General features: G+C 54.1%; 2 protein-coding genes across 15 annotated transcripts in view; one reads left to right on the plus strand and one right to left on the minus strand.

The window, feature by feature from the left end:
- AKAP13 (A-kinase anchoring protein 13) overlaps positions 1-6,072 on the plus strand; it is a 291,383-nt gene extending 285,311 nt beyond the window's left edge. For all 12 annotated transcript variants that reach the window (XM_036931888.2, XM_057494885.1, XM_036931885.2 and 9 more), the window contains 2 exons: positions 323-662; positions 1,409-6,072. In XM_036931888.2, the coding sequence (XP_036787783.2) occupies positions 323-662; positions 1,409-1,458 (390 nt within the window). In that variant the 3' untranslated portion in view covers positions 1,459-6,072. The remainder of the gene's footprint in view (positions 1-322; positions 663-1,408) is intronic.
- A 9,339-nt stretch (positions 6,073-15,411) lies between these two features.
- Positions 15,412-17,257, minus strand: part of KLHL25 (kelch like family member 25) — a 31,271-nt gene continuing 29,425 nt past the window's right edge. For 2 of the 3 annotated variants that reach the window (XM_036931969.2, XM_036931967.2), the window contains exon 3: positions 15,412-16,808. The gene's annotated coding sequence lies outside the window, so the exon portion shown is untranslated. The remainder of the gene's footprint in view (positions 16,809-17,257) is intronic. The other variant, XM_057494717.1, reaches the window with a different exon arrangement.

Genomic DNA, 17,257 nt, shown 5'->3' on the forward strand with positions numbered 1-17,257 from the left:
CAGCCCTCCCTGCTTCTGCAAGGATGGGAGCTCTTTACTAAGCTGCTTCATCCAAGGCAGTATTAATTCTTTAGGGTGCTGACTGATACTAAGTGCAATCAGAAATATTAATAGTAGCAAAGGTGATACATTTAAAAACCTTCATAGATACTATTTGGGGAAGACAGTAAATGAAACTGGGAAGTTCAGAATCTTCTCACCGTAGAGTCCAGGGAAGCGGTCCCACCGGGCCAGCCCTCCCGTGCTCTGAGCCAGCGTTCGCGGGGTGGGCACCAGTGATGCCCCGGCCCCACCTAACACCCCTTGTCTCCGACATGCGCAGGTTCCACCCCCACATGCCAGGCTCCTGAGGATCCCGTCCTTCCTTCCCAGTCCCGAGGAGGCGGCTCTGCCATCGGCACCACCAGTAGCCAAATCAGTGTCACTGGACTCAGAACTCTCAGTGTCCCCCAAAAGGAACAGCATCTCTCGGACACACAAAGATAAGGGGCCTTTTCACATTCTGAGTTCCTCCAGCCAGACGAACAAAGTTCCGGAGGCTCAGAGCCAGGCCCCGGTGCCCTCCTGCACCTCCACCTCCTCCCGCCTGTTCGGGTTGACGAAGCCAAAGGAAAGGAAGGAGAAAAAAAAGAAGAACAAAGGTGGCCGCTCTCAGTCAGGGGGTGAGTTAACACACCAGGCCCCCCGATGGCCGCGTGGCCCCTGCTTCCTGAAGAATGGGTGACTTTTGGTGGCGTGGGAGAGGCTAAGAAAAAGGTGCCATTCAGTGGTGTAAGAGCTGGACTGTTGCAACTTAAACGCTGTGAACCCCAGCTCACTGGACACTCACAGGCTGTTCGGTGTGGCCCATGTGTGCACAGTGCGGGTGTCAATTTTCCAGCACTTACTGTCCAGTTGAGGAACCCACACCCCCCTCAGTGAAGCAGTTCCAGGTTTCCTTGCCTTTCTAGGCTGAGTCCAGCCAATGATAATCACTAGCACTTGGTAAGCATTTTCGAAGTCTGACTGTGTGCGGTAGGTGATGGTAACCTCTAGAGAAACTAGGAAAGTGAAGCTCAGAGAGGTTGACCAGTGTGCCTGCTGTCACAGAGCTTGTGTAATTTTACACTGAACCAGGCTCTGGGTTTATGCGTCCTCCCCGCCACCCCCCCTGTCTGTCCCCTGAATCCTCCTCTGTTCTTCGGTTGGGTTAAAGAGCAGAAAGTCTTGTGCTTCTGTAGTTAAAGGGAGCAGTACACGGGGCCAGGGTGGGGGTGGGTTATCCCTGAGGACCTCACTGAGGAAGTCCGCACCGGGAACCTCCGTCACCTGTTCGCATCCCAGAAGACAAGTTTGGGGAAAGGGAGGGAGTTTGACGAAAAGAGCAATTTGTCTGAATGTCTTTTTCCCTCCTGTTCCCTTTGTCCAGATGGCTGTGCATCAGAAGTACCCGCAGAGGGTGAAGAGATCTTCTGCTGATCCCTCTGGCCGCTGCCCAGCGCCTCCTGTCCTGGCTGTGATCGCCAGCCCCACCACCCCACTGCCCGGTGCGCGGCCTCTCGCACGAATGCCTGCTCTCCCCAGCACCCGCTCTCCCGTGCTGCCGCAGGCCCTGGGCCAAAGAACAAGAGGTTCTGAGTGCAAGGTGGGGCAGGGGACCCGGGATTGGTGACCGCCAGTGACTCACAGGTCTGGGTCAGCCCTACTGACCCAGGAATCCCGGGTTTTGGACACATCAGGAATTCCTAAAGGCTGGAAGAGGATTTCCCGATGAGGTCTGAAGCTCTAGCTGCCTTTTATTTTGGGGAACACAGCCAAAACTCAAACAGCAGATAGTGTGGCGTTCACCTGTGTTCATATGCAGTGACTGCCTGCTAACGCATATGGGGTGCACCGAAATGAGGCCCTGTCTGTGCCAGACACCTGGTTGGCTTAGCTCAGGACAGGAGGCGCTCGCTGCCTGGCACGGCTCGGGCAGCAGGTGGCGCCTCGGCATTTCACCCATTGGTCCCCCGAGGCTGCTGGCCTGTAAGCCCACCCTTGCACACCTTACCCTGGTTGGCATATATTTCTCATCTCATTCCAGAAGGGATGACCACCAACGGGGATGAAACAGTGAGAGGAGGCTCGATGTGCTTAAAACCTGTGTGTCTACAGCACCTTGATTTTGGTGTTTCAACCACTGAAAAAAGGGTCTCACTTCATCATCAGCTCCAGAAGAAGTCATACTTGCTTTCTAAGATGTTTGCCCACATATTCTGGGCACAGATGAAGTAGAGAGGCTTCCTCAGCATTCCCCCTTCATTGCAACACTTTCTGCTTGTCCTTGACCACCTGGGAGTGGGCACGGCTCCTGGCAGTGCTCCTGAGACCTCGTGGAGGCTCCCCGAGGGAAGCTGCTCCCGCCGGGCCTTCCGCTTTTGCGAGCGAGGTCGCCCCCACCCTACCACTGACCGAGAAGGGGTGCAGAGAAACCTGTTAATCCGCGTGTAGTGGTTCCCACCAAACAAACCGAGAGAGAAGCTGGCCCAGGTGGTGTGGGAAGTTCTCATTCTGTGTCAGAAGGCTTTGACAAAACCTGATTTCTTAAAGAAAAGTTTTACATCTAAAGGTCTGTAGGTCATCGTGTTCCACCCTTGAAAATGCACAGACGATGCCTGTTTCTCTTTTCCTTTGTCTTATTTTTCCCACTGTGTTTGATCTGTGTTTGCGTGAGGCTCGTCACCGGCTAGTAGGTACAGGACAGTTCATTGGTTTCCCCGTGAGGCCCCTTCCGCCTACCGCACTTGCTGCTCCTCATGAGGGGCCCCCCTGGAAAATTCTGTGCTCTCAGTGTGGCCTTTGAGTCCTGCTTTCTGCCCCTCAGGAGTGCGGGTCTTTGAGCATACTTTTAAAAAAAATCTGTAACTTGGTGCTTGTTAATGAATTGCAAGCTGGCCTTGCAGCTGGAAATATTTATCTTTCAGTTTATTTGAAAGAGGTCTGGTTTAAAATTTTTAGCTTAAATTTGTTTTATTTATTGTGTTTGTGTGTGTGAATGTATGAGTTTTAAGGGTGAACATATTATATACTATCCGAGCGGTTTCAACGATCTCATCAGTGCAGAAGGTGCATAGCAGCCAGCACTGCTCACCCCTCACTGTCTTGTCAAAGTGCCTTGAAGGCCCCAAAGAAAACTAAGGGTTGGGGAAGGGGTCTGTTTCCTTCCCTCCTGCCACCCCACCTCATTCTTTAATCAAAATGTCTTCTTCCTTCCTTGAGTTTAGAGACTTGCCACCTGTGAGCTACATTTATCTGTTTCCATCATGGTGATTTCTTACCCTTTAGAAATAGACTTTAAGAACAAAACCACCTGATTTTCTATTGAACCATGATGTACCCCACCAAAGACCCTAAACAGCAGAAAGTTCGGTTGCTTCCTCCTGGTGCACCAGTCCATACAGCTCCGAGTTACGGCCATGCCTGTGATGGTTTTCCTCAGATCCACCGTGGAGCTCAGCTCCCTGTCCCTGTCACTTGCTCAAGTTCCCCTCTGTGGCTCCGCATCCCCTAGAGAGGTGCCTTCCTGGAAGGGAAGGCTCTGGTGGGTGAAGACCCCCCATTCTTCCTCGGCGTGGACCTGGGCCAGGCCACCCGTTCCTGGGCTTCTACCAGGAGGGTTCAGGTTCCACGCGGGATTTCACTGAAGTGCCATGGACACTGAGTCTCTGCCCAGCACTGCCCAGCTTGAGGCCGATTGTGAGGTGTCCTTCAGGTCCGGGCCCCGGCAGGCTATCACATGTCACTTGCCGTGGTAACTTTGGTGATGATTTTTAAAAATGGAGGTTTTGCCTCCACCCACCCCACTACCTTAAAATGGTTTGCTTAGGTTCTGGTTGGACCAATTTAGAACCAGAATCAGTAGGTGGCCTCCTGCATTCACCCAGGCTGCCCCTTTCATCCCAAATATAGTCTATTGTGCAGAAGGAGAGCCACTTCCAAGACCCGCGCGGTACATGCCTTTCTCGTCGCACCCCCTTTGAAACTGAACCTGGGGGTCCCATCGGGCTGGCGCACTGCTGGGGCGGCTGCTGTCTCGGGCAGATGACCTTGAGAACTGTTCCCATTACTAGTCTGAGGCCCTGTAACTCAGGTTCTTTTCTGTAAGGAGGGGTTGTCTTCCATGGTGGCTCAGATTCAGTTCCCCCTGCTGTTGGCGAGCCAGGAAGCCACGCTTCTCCATCAAGCTCAAGACATCAGGTGCCTGACATTGTGCTTAGGTTTGGGGGACAGGTGGAGACACCATCCAGAGTCTAGATTTCCAGAATCTGGTGAATTTCCTGGAGAGAGGCTATATCTTCTCTTAAAACTTATGTCATCTCAGTAGTTGTCATCCCAGTTGGGTGACTTATGCACTTTAAATAGTTTTATCGGTTGGCTTCATTTTTGAGACAATCAGCTATGTTAAGTGTTTTCGTCGTTGAAAATGGAGAGGGTTAAAAACATGCAATTTGCCATAATTCAGCTTTTGCCAACATTCCATCCTCTGTCCCCATGAGAGCTGTCTGTGGGGGAGAAATCCTTACCAAGACTTCTTTTGAAAAGGTACGAATCTTACCTTTTTCCCTCGTGTCTCAGGGCAATACCACTAAAAGTTGGCCCTTTGCACATTTTCTCCCCGATCTGTGATCACCCCAAGCCCCTAGTATCAGTAGTGGTGGTGAGCACAAATTCTTAAGCCCCTTGGGATTTGTCCTGCTTCCTTGGGTGGGGGTTCTGGAGGAAGGGGGGTGACAGAGTAAGCTCTGCTAAGGAAAGGCAGGCAGGGCCATAACCGTAGAGGCCGGAACACGATCCGGAAGCTGCCTTTTAGGAAGCACTCGTTTCTCTGAGGCGCTTTTCCCTGAGGATCTTGGTGTTTGCCATGGAGCTGCAGTTTATCCCGGTGTGTGGGTGGCTGGTGGTGCCTGGAGCAGGTAAAGCCCTGGGAGCCGGTTCAGAGACAGGCAGCCCTGGTAAGTGAGCTGCCGCGGCCTGAAAGTGGCTGGGGGCAGGGGCCCCAGGCCCTGCGGGAGGGTGTGGGCCTCCGTGCTGGGGTGCCCTCGGCAGGGGAAGCCCAGAAGTGACCTGGAGAGAAAACGGTGGCAGTGGTTGGAGGTATGGGTGCCTTCTCAGCAGGACCACACGCTGTGGTCCTGGGGATGGGGCGGGGGGGCCCAGTGCTGGAGCTCTAGGTGATCCTCAGAGACAAGGAAAAGGAGGCAAAGTTTGTTTCATTTGGTTCTTCATTTTTCTTTCACCAGAGCATAACATTCCTAGTTAACCAGAGCTTTGGAATCTACTACCTGCTGGTCAGGTTTTAAAATGAAAAGTGTTTTAATGCTGCCATAAAAGGAAAATAAAAAAAAGGAAAAGAAAGGCTTCTTTCCAAGTACTCATTCTAATTTAATTCGTCAGAAGATTGACAGGCCTTGGCTGATTCCTCCATCTCACTAAGGTTTTAAAGATGGGCAAACCCAACGCTAACGCCTCCTGCTCCAGACCAGGACAGCCTCTGCAGATGCGGCTGAGCGGCCTGTGCTGGGGGCCGTGCTGCAAACCAGGGGTGCCTGCCTCCCAGCCTCTGCTCCCTGCACATCTTCAGCCAGCTTGGACTCACTGCCTTTTGCAGCCACCCAGGTAGGAAGGGCATCGCGAGAGCACTGACAGGGATCCCTGCCCAGCCAGCTTGCCTGTGGTCACACCTAGCCTATGGTTTCCTGTGTGTCACTCGACCCGTTGGGGGCCTGCAGGGGGACACCAGGGTACACAGGAGGGTGATTACCATTATACCTCTGCTTTCATTCATTGTTTTCAAATGCTATATGAACATTTCTGTGCAGAATTCTATTAAATAAAAAGGGGGTAAAACCCATATGCTGTATAGTAATTTGTAATTATGTATAAAGCAGTTTTAAACTGTAAAGATTTTTTTCAGTGTGTTTTCTGGAATTTTACCACAACATACTGGCTTTGTATTTTATTTATCTTTTTCTTCCTAGTTACTGGCTTCAGACTCTATTGTAAAGTTCCCCTTTGCCATTTCAAAAAATAAATGTCCTTCAAGTCTCAGTTGTTGCTGTGTATACTCCTCTTCCTGTGGGCTTCCTGGAGGGAGTCCCTAGATACCCTGGTTCTGGTAAGGGGCACCCCCAGCACTAAGGAGAGCTGCTCTCCGAGGAGAACGTCACTCTGGACCTCGGGTGCCCAGAATCAGGAGCATCGCCGGGCGCTGAGGGGCTCCTCGGGTCCGTCTTCCTGGCGCTCAGACCCAAAGCCTGGGAGGGAGGCTTTGTGCCAAGAGTCAGAACTACTTCAGTTAATTCAGTGCAGCGACAATGTCCTTTCTACAGATTCTGTGTAAAGAAGACTAATGTTGGTTTGCCTTTCTTTGCTGATTTTTCATCCCATCTACTGCCAAACAAGGGCAACGGTTGAAAACTAATTCAAGAAGAAAAATGCCATCTGCTCCACGGGGACTCAGGGTCTGATAACCAAATGCTGGGGCTCGGGTGAGAAATGGCTGCAGCACCACCAGCCCAGGCTGCCGCCCCCAGTGCCACGGGGGCCCGTGCCCGCCCCACCTGAGCCCCATATCCAGGCAGATGTCGGGGAATCGATGCATGGTGTAATGCAAAGAGCCAGGCAAAGCTCTGGCCTCTCAACCAACAACCAGAAAGAAGAAAGTCCTGGCCAGAATGCCAAGTGTCTGCTTTTTCAGTGAACCTGGCAGTGCACGGATTTCCGTAGCCCTGGCAATGGCTGTCTCCCTACAGGCCAGTGACATGCTGGTCCCTTCTCACCCCCTCACGGCTCTTGGCTGTCACTGCAGCTCTGAGATACCCTCCCTGTCTGAATGGAGACCCCCCCACCTCGCAGCAGCGAAGGGGAGTAATTCCCATGGTCCCCCTCCTCTCTTGCCTCTGTAGCTGGGTCTGAGCCAGGGACGGCTGGTCTGGGAAGCTGGGCGTGCGAGAAGCCTCCATTGTTCTCCCCAGAAGAGCAGGCGGAGGCCCAGGGCCCGAGAACACTGGACAGCCATTCAGCGGCCTGAGGGGCCCCCTCCTGCTCCGAGGGAAAGTCCTGTGCCCGGGGCCTCTGCTGCAGCACGACCTGGCCTCGGGGTGGCTTAGATTGACCCTTTTCTGCGTGAGGATGCCCCCACCTATGGGAAAGCCCAGGCAGGTGGGTGGGCAGCCATCTGCAGACTGCCTGAGGATGGGGTCCGCGGTGGAGGCTCTGCCCAGAAAGAGAGTGTGGCACTAAAAGAGCAGAACAAAAACTGGAGCCAGAAATGCAGAGAGAAAATGAGAGTGCCAAGCAGTCCAGAAAAGAGCTTGCAGGAGTAGGATCGGCATTGTACGGGTTTTGTTACTTGGAAACGGTACCAGCAGAACCGAGGCGGGCTGAGCTGCAGAGCGTTAGAAATGAGAGGAGCCCCCTCCACTGGGGAGACGGGTCCCCCCACCCCCGGTGCAGCTCTGGGTGGGGCTTGGATGCCACCTTCACAGCTAGAAGCACCTGTGAGAGGCCTCCCTGCCCCAGTTCCTGCACTTGCATTCTTAGGAGATGGCTTTGCTTGTAAAAGCGCCCCCATTTCTTCAGGGGCTGCAGGTCACCCCCATAAGGTCACCCAGAGGGCAGCGGAGCAATTCAGTTGGTGCCCAACTGCTGCCCCTGAGGGGGCCCCAGGCCTGAAAGGAGGCGCGGATGGGAAGGGGGTCAGGGCATGGGAGGAGTCGGTGTGTGCCCCAGATGTGGGGAATGTGGGCAGCAGGGCCTCCTGGCTGTGCCTCCCACACCCACAAAGGCTTGGGCTGCATTTGGCATCCAGGTCACAGCCTGGTCCCCAGCAGGCGCTGGCCGCCTCCTTTCATTGGGTAATTGTTGCTCCACAGCTATAAATAGTCCCACTGGAGCCTGGGCTGCAGTTCCCTCCCGGGTCCTTTGTGACAAACTTTCCTTCTTCCTGGAAATGGTATCTGGACACTGGGCATGGAGAGAGGTAGGGGGAGGGCCCCAGGAGGGCCTCTGCGAGCAGTGCCTGAGGGTGGGAGTGACTCCAAATGGCTCCTTGGGACAGAGCCGCTGAGAGCCAGGCCTGCTTTTCTCCCTCATTTCCCCTTCCCTTTGAGGGTCCCTGAACTCCGCACCCCACCCCCAGGTCCAGAGTCTCGCTGGGTGGTTGCCTGACAACCTGCTGCTCCTGGCCTGAAACAACGCTCCTGGCGCCACACCAGGGGGTGGGGAGGGGCCCAGTGGGGTCCCTCCGTGAGAGTGACTGTGTGCACAGGCTGGGAGAGTGACCTTGACAAGTCACTAAATCTCTGTCCCTATTTCCTCTTTCAAAGGGACTGACGGGCGCTTAACTGAAAGATTTGCCTGATGACACCAGGAGATGCCTAGTGCTGACGTGGTCTGGGCCCAGCACACAATCCTGCATGCACAGGAACAGCCTGGCCCAGCAGTAGCCCGAGTCGCATTCTGCATGCTGGGTGCATTGTATACATTTTCTTCCATCCCTATCATTTCCAATAGTTTTGTAAAAAATAAAACTTTTTTTGTTGACAATTTCAACTTCAATTTCAAATGTTCTCAATTTTAAAAACTTAGCCTATCTAGCAAAGATGCAAGGCAATTGTTGCAGAATAATTAGACTTACTCTTGAAGGATAGCATAATTGCTTATGTATTACATTAAATAGATTACAAACTCCCTCTTTATAACACAGTTAAAATAAACCATACGCTTTTTGGAAATCCCAGCATGAGACTCGTATCTAGACTCACCCTAGACCAGGAATGATCGGGCAGGTCGGGCCAACAGGACCTCACAGTTTTGTTGAAGTGGGCTGGGGGTGGCTCTAAGGTGAGTAGGCAGAATAAATTCGAAAGGAGGGACAACTTCTGAATGGATGGCAGAGCTATAAATATCTGGGAAGCCATCATCAGAATTCTCAGTCTTCTAAGTAGTTTGCAAGAAATGAGGGGAGTTTTTGTTTTGTTTAACTAAAGGTTGCTGCCTGGTTGCAAATCTGAAAAGACAAGGCAACACAGTATAAGCCTAATCAAGAGTGATGCCAGTTGGGCCTCGAGGAGCCCTTGCTGTGTGTGCAGGACAGAAAGGCGGTTTCTCTTGTACTGGCGTTTTTAGTTGACTGCACAGACCCTTTGGTTGTTCAGTTTACTGGGGTGCGAGAGTAGAAGCTTTGAAACATGCTGGATCATTCTACAGTAAGAAATACAGTGTAGATGATGGTCCTGCACATATCTACACATATAAAACCATGTAGAAGCAAAAGTTCAATAAATTGACATGTATTTCCTACTTTTAGTCTATGCCATGTATGTACTCTATATTGTACTTCATGAAATATCTATGTAGATAAGTCTATAATAAGTCCATCTAATTATAGATAAAATTTAAGATATCTAGATATAGATAATATGAATACTTTCTATTTAAATGAATGTTAATCATAACTCATCAGTGGTCTGTGACCACAGTTTGAGAAGCAACGTCACTGGAAGTCCTTTCACAGTAGGAAAGAGCTCTTAGGGAGTCGGACTGCTGCTCATCTTGAGGGGAGCCTGCTGGGGTTCTTCAGCACCGCTGCGCACGGTGAGGGCAGTTAGTTGACGCTTATCACTAAGTGTTCTCTGACGCTTTCTCTGTGGTTCCTTTTGTATGTATTCTCAGCTCTTGTTCCAACCTTTTCTATTTGTAGTCTTTGATCTCTAATGAAAATTAGGAAGCAGGTAACTGAACTGTGTCATATTAGCATCTTATAGTAGATAGGCAAACTTACAAATGCATTTCAGAAGTTTTTTAGAAATACATTCTTTCTCATAATAGATTTTTTCAGTGTGGTGTAAAACATGCTTATTAATAGACCCCAATATGCTTTGTCTTCCTGTAAAAGTGCAAAAGCCAAAAATAGATGAATTTATGTCCAATATTTGATGTTTCATTGTTTTATCTTATTTGGAAATGATCTAGATAGTCAGTGAATTAACTTAATGTGTCATTTAAGCTGTTTTGAGAGGCGGTAGCATCTGGACTCGAGAGCCCTCTTAGCAATTTGTGTTTTTAAAAAGGACTTGTTGCCTTTCTTTTTTCTTCTGTCTCTGGTGATGGTGGGCTGTGTTTACACTTCAAAGACATGATAAGATTTATAACTTGAAGAAAAAGAATGCAAGCTTTTTAAAAAAATAATTTTGGGGTAATTACTATTTAAAATTTTCCTCCTGTTCTTAAGTATAGGGCAATTCTGCTTCAGTACCCCGATCTCTTATAATACCTACAAGTATTTTGATGACCAAGACCCCATTTCTCAGAGGCTTTTTCTCAGGAAAAGAAAATTTCCTAAATAGCTTAGACTCAGCAGGAACAGTGTGGTTCTAAAAGTAATTGGCCCAAAGGCCAGCACTGTTCCAGCAGGAACAGCCGGGTTCTGAAAAGGAGTTTGTCCGAAGGCCAGCACGGTGCCAGGAGGAGCAGCCCGGCTCTGAGGAGGAGTCGGACCGAAGGCCGGCAGAGTTCCCACAGGCACGGCACCATAGGAACAGTCCCGCTCCAAACAGGAGTTGGACTGAAGGCCGAATGAGTCGTCTCAGAAAGGACAAGGCCTTAAGACAGATTCTGAGCAGAGCTGGAGGGCTCAGTGAAAAAGGAGCAGAGAATGGAACTCAAAATCCAGGAGGAAACCCACCCTCACCCTCCAGGGTCGGCAGGCAGGCAGCGAGCTCGAGGGCCCTGCGGGCGCCGGCACCCACCTGCTCATCAGCCTCCGGGGTCAGGGGTCTTCTCTGGATCCCACTTCTGATCACCAAGTGATGTTCACCTTAAAGGCAAAGGGAGTCCCGGCGGCTCTCCTGCCATCTCCCGCTGGGAAGGGAGGCTGGGGCAGCCGAAGGGGCTGGAAACAGACTCCAGCACCTACCCCAGGGCCCCGCCCTGTGTGGTCTGGGCCAACATGCCCAACCTCTCTGAGCCACAGTCTCCTCATCTGTGAAATGGGGATGTCGGCACTTAACCTATTGTCAGAAGTTACTTGTCCTTCCTCCCTGCTTGGCAGAAAGGGATGAAAGATGGAGGCCAATGAGCAGACGTTCCCCTAGGTGAGCACTCCTGTGGCCGGAGGGAGCACCCACCGTGACGTCAGAGCTCCTGTGCAGTTTCAGACTCTCCTGAGCCGAAGATTTGTCAATGTTTCGTCGTCTCGGGATGTGTGACCCACGGAAGGCCCGGGAGAGCCGGGAAGCCTCACTGACTGGAAACCCAGACCTCGCATCCGGGTCCCAACGAACCTGACATTCTGAAGGGGTCCACGTCTCCTCTGCTATGGACGATCGCAGGAAGGTCCAGCCAGCATGGGCGTCATGCCCACACCTGTTGACTTCGACATACAGTCTTGGGGGCTCCCACGTGTGAACTACCCAGGCTGCTTGTTAAAATGCATCTCCCTGGGCTGACCCCAGATTTAACAAGTCAGTCTCCAGGAATGAATCTAGACAGGCTGCATTTCTAACTTACCCTCTGGGGTGTTTTGTGCATATTAAAGGTGGGAGGCCCTGTGCGCACCCTCATGCGCACCCTCGTACGCTCACGCAGGAGGACGGGCAGGGGCAGGAGCGCAGGAGGAGCAAGGGAGAACGGGTGTGGGGAGGGGCTTGGGTACCCCGCCCGCTTGGAGCAGTGAGGGCCTGTCCTCTCTGCAAAAAGAGGTTTCCTCAGAGGAATCCTGCTCTTGTTCTGCAAATAATTCTCGACAAACATGTTGGCTGTTTACAAACCCTGCTGAGCGGCTGCAGGACTTCGGGTGTGGAGGTATGGGTGGTCCTCGTGCGACAGGAAGAACACCATCATCGAGGGCATCGGGGATGGTGAAACGCAGGGCGGCCCAGAACAAATGCTCATAAATCTTGCCTACCATCGTCGGCGTTAGTGCCAAGCTTGTCACTGAGGTCTGGGTGGCCCTGAATGTGTCATGTCCCCGGAACAGGGTGGTTGGACATGAACAGTGGCTCTTAGCATTGCTGCACATTCGAACCACTCAGGACCTTCTCAGTGCCTCCTGCGTGAGGCCGAGGCCGAGAACTCCAGGCTGGAGAATCCCCAGGCACCACCCCAGGCATCAGCTCTGCTCGGCAGGCGAGGCTCCCTTCCTCTCTACTTCCCGAGCTTCTCCTGAGACGAGTCAGCTCTGTGTCTGACAGCAGCCTGAGCTCTGCGTAGCCAGGGCTCTGGGCCTGAGGGAGGGCAGCTCTTTCCTTGGGGCCTTGAGTTCCCCTGGAGGCTGCCAAGCAGCAAGGTAAACACGAGGGAGAGTGAGACAGACGTGCGCCCATGGGAGGGACACACGTGGCACTGGGCCTGGGCTGAAGAGCACAATTTCGGCGCTTCCAGATGCAATGAAAGGTGATAGGCAGAGAAGACAGGGCCCCGACTCTGGTTGGACTGAGCCAACCTCTTTTGGCCCAAGGCCTGCCTGCATGACTAATTGTGGTGCCAACTTTTAGCTGACTGTCCCCCAAATGCTCTGCGCCATCATGTCCCTGCACCCGTCCCCTTCACACCCACAGCCTCTCTCCTGCCTGATATTAGCCACTTGTCTGCAAGGATGCTGTCTTCACATGTAGGTAGTGTTTGCCGTTTAAAATATTTCAAAATCTCTTATTTCCTCTATATTCATGGATTATAATAATATTAAACACCTATAATCCCATCACCCAGATTAAACTATTAAGATCCCCAGTGTTTCCTGTCTGTGCATTCTTTAAGCAGAGTTAAGGTCATGTTCCGCATAGACATTTATATCCTCCTTACTTTTCACATTTTGGTATGCGCACTGGGGTGCTTAATATTCCACATTATAGGTATTGTTGGGAAGGCAGGTATTTCCAACCTTCCACTTCTATGAATAACACACAGGGCTATTGTAAAACATCTACTTTTTCCTATTTCCAACTAATACATGTTTCTTAGAGAAAATGTAGAAACAGTAGATAAAATAGAATAAATGAACACCAGCCATAGTGGGAACTTCTGCTTCTAACCAAGATGGAGTAACAGGTACCAGATTTCCCTGTCCCCCTAGAACAACCCAAACAAACAAAATACATGGAATAATGGTTTTTAAGGCATTGAAAATCAGACAACAATGAAGTGCAGTGATCCTGGAGAGACCAGGGGAGCCTCAGGCCTGCAGAGGCCAACAGTAAACACCCTCAGGGAGCCCGGCAGGCCCCTCAAGTTGAAGGGACGGAGCTGGGAGTCTAGGCAGGTGGAATCGGCAGGGCTGAGTACAGGAGAGTAGGCTTCATGGAGAGAGAATTCCAGAGGTGTTCAGAGGGTCTCCTGCCATCCCAGCCCCACGCATGTGTTCATCACAGAACCGGTCGGTGTGCACACACGAGAAAAGTGTTCACATCCAGAAAAAGCCCATCCCAAAGGACGGCGGGAGCAGCACCTGAAGAGTGTCCCCAGCACAGCCGGAGTGCCTGTGCCCAGCAGCCGGCCAGGACATGGGGCAGGGGACACAGAGGGGGCTTTCCTTACCCCTGGGGGGGCAGCAGGAGGGCAGTGAGACGACATTCCCCACCTCCAAGGGGAAAACCTGGTGGGGTCGCTGGGGGCTGGGGTCACAGCATTTGGAAGTTTCTCACTGTGCAAAACACCCACCTCCCGGCGACCCGGAACCAGTCTCTCTCCAAGCTGCCCCCTTAAAGACAATCGCTCCTTCTTCCCCAGGATGATGTCTGGCTCCAGAGGTTGAGCAGGGATGGCGGGCACGTGCCCGTGGGGTCGGTGGCCTTGCCAGCTCCCGAGCTGAGGAGGACAGAGAGAGCAGTGGGGAGGGTGATCCGCGCTCAGGCAGGCTCACAGGGCATGGACGCCTCCAGGTGGCCTGGCCTGTCCTACATCGAAAGCTGTAGGCCACCTTGGGACTGAGGTCCTCAGGGATCCCTCGCCCCAGCACATGGGGGACTCCCAAAGCCCCACCCCAGAGTCAGTCTGGGAACAGGGAGCCTGGCACGCTGGGCAGTGAGCGGGTGCCAGCCCTGTTCAGCATTGCAGGACGGGCAGCCCTTTGCCGGTATCGGGCGGTGGTGGGGTGGGGGGTGCCTGGCATGGTGTTTAGTGCTTTGCAGAGCCTGACCTTAATGCCCTCTGCTAACCCTGCCCTCACTGAGATGGTATCGGAGAGTCAAATGGCTTCTCTATGCACGCACAGAGAGCTGACCCAAACCGAGTCTGACCACTCAGCCTGAGTGCGAGCCCCTGGGGGAGCAGCCTCCCCTCTGGGCCTGTTTCCTCACCAGCAGGAAAAGGACAAGAATGCCCACCTCCCAGGGTCACGAGGATTAAAGGAGGTTATGCAAAGCTCTGGTCAGCAGACCGCTGGGCCTGACCCCTGCTAGCACACCGGTGGGCGTCTGCAAGGCGCCTGAGGCTCTGCGCGCTCTGTTTTACCCGCTCCAGGAAGGGTGAGCAGGACAGTGCGGGCAGGGCCCTTGCAACTGCAGACCCACAGGGAGTTGCACAAGCTACTACTTGTCCTCTGTGTGCACCCTCCTCTTTAGTGACAGTGTCCTGAGGAACAGCTATCACTCCCCAGCCTCCCGTGCCAGCATTCAGGGATTATGTGCGATTCTGGGGTCATGCCCTTAAAAAGAGGCTTGCTGGTCACATCTCCCCTTCCTACCGGCTGGAATGCAGATGGGATGGCAGGGGCTGGGTGGTCACGTTGGGCCAGGAGATGGAAGCCTCGCGTGGAAGCTGGCAGAGCGACAGGAAAGGGGGCTGGGCTCCCTTCCGTCCACCTCCCAGCTGCGAAAACGGGGCACACACCTCACGCACCGCACAGGCTGTGTCTACAGCGGGGGGTCGCCCTGGTTTCTGAAGGCCAGCGTCCAGTCCCGGCATGTCTTTGTTCCTAGCACGATCATTTTTATTGGAAATGTGTCGAAAGCCCCATCAGCATCTGAGGCATTCAAGCCCCATTTGGGCTCTGGGGGCCTGTCACTGGCGGGCGGAGCAGAGGCGCAGGGATGCGGGCACGCAGCTCGGCCCCAGTGGCCCGGGGAGACGGGCTGAGCCCAGCGCCCCGCCCCCGCCGCGGGCTCCGGGGCGTCAGGTGCGCACGCGCGGCAGGGGCCCAGGGCTGTCGCCGGGCCGCCGCGCGGACTCCCGCGGGAACCCAGAAGCCTCCGCGCCGAGACCTCACAGGAAGACGGGCACGTGGCAGGGCGCGGCGGCCGGGGCTTCGGGAGACCAGCAGCAGGGCCGCGGGCAGCCGCAGCAGCGAGGTGCGTAAAGGCTGCGCCCCGCCCCTCCGGCCCCGACCCGGTGGGCAGAAGTCGAGGCCTGCGCAGGCCTGTGACCCCCCAAAGTTGGTCCCAGAACCATAGGGAAATGTTTTTCTCTTTATTAAGTTAGAAACGGATAAAAGCAACACAAATCCTGGGGAAGTACCGCTTCGAGGTTCTTTGTGCTGTGAGAAGTGTGCTTGTGCCCACTCGGCCATCCAACAGGCCTAACCCCACAGCAGGGCCTGCGAACCCGGGCGCCAGGGCAGCCCCCTCCCGGGCCGGGCCTCCCGGGCCCCAGCGGAGCCTCCCCCGGGACCAGAGGCGCGTGGCTTCCGGGCAGCTGCTGCGCAGCACCTACAGCAAAGCAGCCGGCTCTCCAGGGCCCCGGGAGCCGGGGTACGCGGGGGAAGGCCCCAGGATTCGGGAAGGGAAGGAGCAAATGCTTGGCCAGTTTCCGCCATTCTTAGGTTTTGAGCTCCAAGGGCACATGGGCCAGATCCAGTTGCCAGCTGGAAGGCCACAGTGCCTGAGGGCAGTGGGTGCTGGCAGGGGGCTGGGGGCGGGAGTCCCAGGCCCTGTGGCCTCCTCCACGCCGGGATGACTCCAGCCCTGCTGTGGTCTGTAGTGGGTGCTCTGGAGTCCCTCTGCGGTTCCAGTTCATACCTGCTCCTAGTCTCGGAAGGTAGGGCCAGGGTGGTCCTATCAAGAGAGGGGGTCATTGCTGCTTCTTGGGGTGGGCTCTGAGGAGGGGAGGAGACAAGGTGGCCCAAGGGCATCCGCTTGTCTAAGAACACTGTCACCTGGGTTCACCTGGGTCCTGCCGTGTGGTTAGGCCTGGGCATCGGGGAGCAGCCTCCTGGGGTGTGGCCGGCCTGCCTGGGAGGTGGCCAGGTCGCTGAGGGCAAGGCCGGATTCTGGGGAGGGGCCCAAAGGAGTTCCCTCTGACCCAGGGGGTCTGGGTGTCACTGAGGTCAGCTGACAGGTTTCTGCTCTTCACATGTGTCCTTCATTTTCTTCTTGGCAACTTCTGCCTTAGTCCTGGAGGAACTTGTTCCCCTGAAACCTGAGTCATTCTCTGTGGGATGACATCCCAATACCGCCAGGGAAGCCCTGAGTCACAGGCTGGGTCCTCAGGGCCCCCCAACCCCCGGGGCTCTGCCCTGCCGGGCCGCTGAAACAGGGGACCTCACAGCTCTGCAGATGTGTCCTCTCCGAGGCCGAGGAGCCCTGGTGTCAGTCCACACCCCTCTGGCAGGTCCTCCCCCCTGCAAACCACTGCAAGGCAGAAAAGCCTCAGGCGACGCACAGGGTGCTAGAGGCGGCTTCTCTTCTGTCTGAAGTTCAGAATGGTCCTGAAGCCACTGCTCCGAGCTTGGGGGCCGGCTTCTGGCCATCTGGAGTGCGGCTGGCCTGCAGTGGACTTGAGCTTCCCGCTGCAGCAGACAGATCAGGTCAACTCTGACGAGGGCTGCGGAGTGGGGTGGGGAGAAACACAGTCTGTGAACGAATGAGAGGGAAAGAGAGAAAGTAAATCATGCCCTAACCCGAACAAACTGATAATCAAGGGGCTGCGTGTAAGGGCTGGCACCCAGGCCAACGGCAGAAGGCCCAGGTGGGAGGGGCAGCTGTCACTTACCCGCAGCGCACACCGAGCGATTTGGTCACCAACCTGGGCTGGGGCTTCCTCGCCTAGAGGAACCACTTGTCTGTCCATTCGGCCACCCCAGCCGCATTTCCTGAACACCCTCGACCTGGCAGGCACACTGTTAGGCCCCAGGGAAATAGGAGGACAGACGGACACAGCTACTGTCCCCACGAGTCCTCGTCCAGTGGGAGGAACTGCTGGCTTACACTAAACTACACAGTAATGACACATCGAGAGAAGTGCTATAGATGAGGAATGGAAAAAATCAGAGATTAGAACCAGGATTTATTTTGGTGGTGGG

This window comes from Manis pentadactyla, chromosome 18 (assembly GCF_030020395.1).
Source record: "Manis pentadactyla isolate mManPen7 chromosome 18, mManPen7.hap1, whole genome shotgun sequence".
NCBI classification, from domain to species: Eukaryota; Metazoa; Chordata; class Mammalia; order Pholidota; family Manidae; genus Manis; species Manis pentadactyla.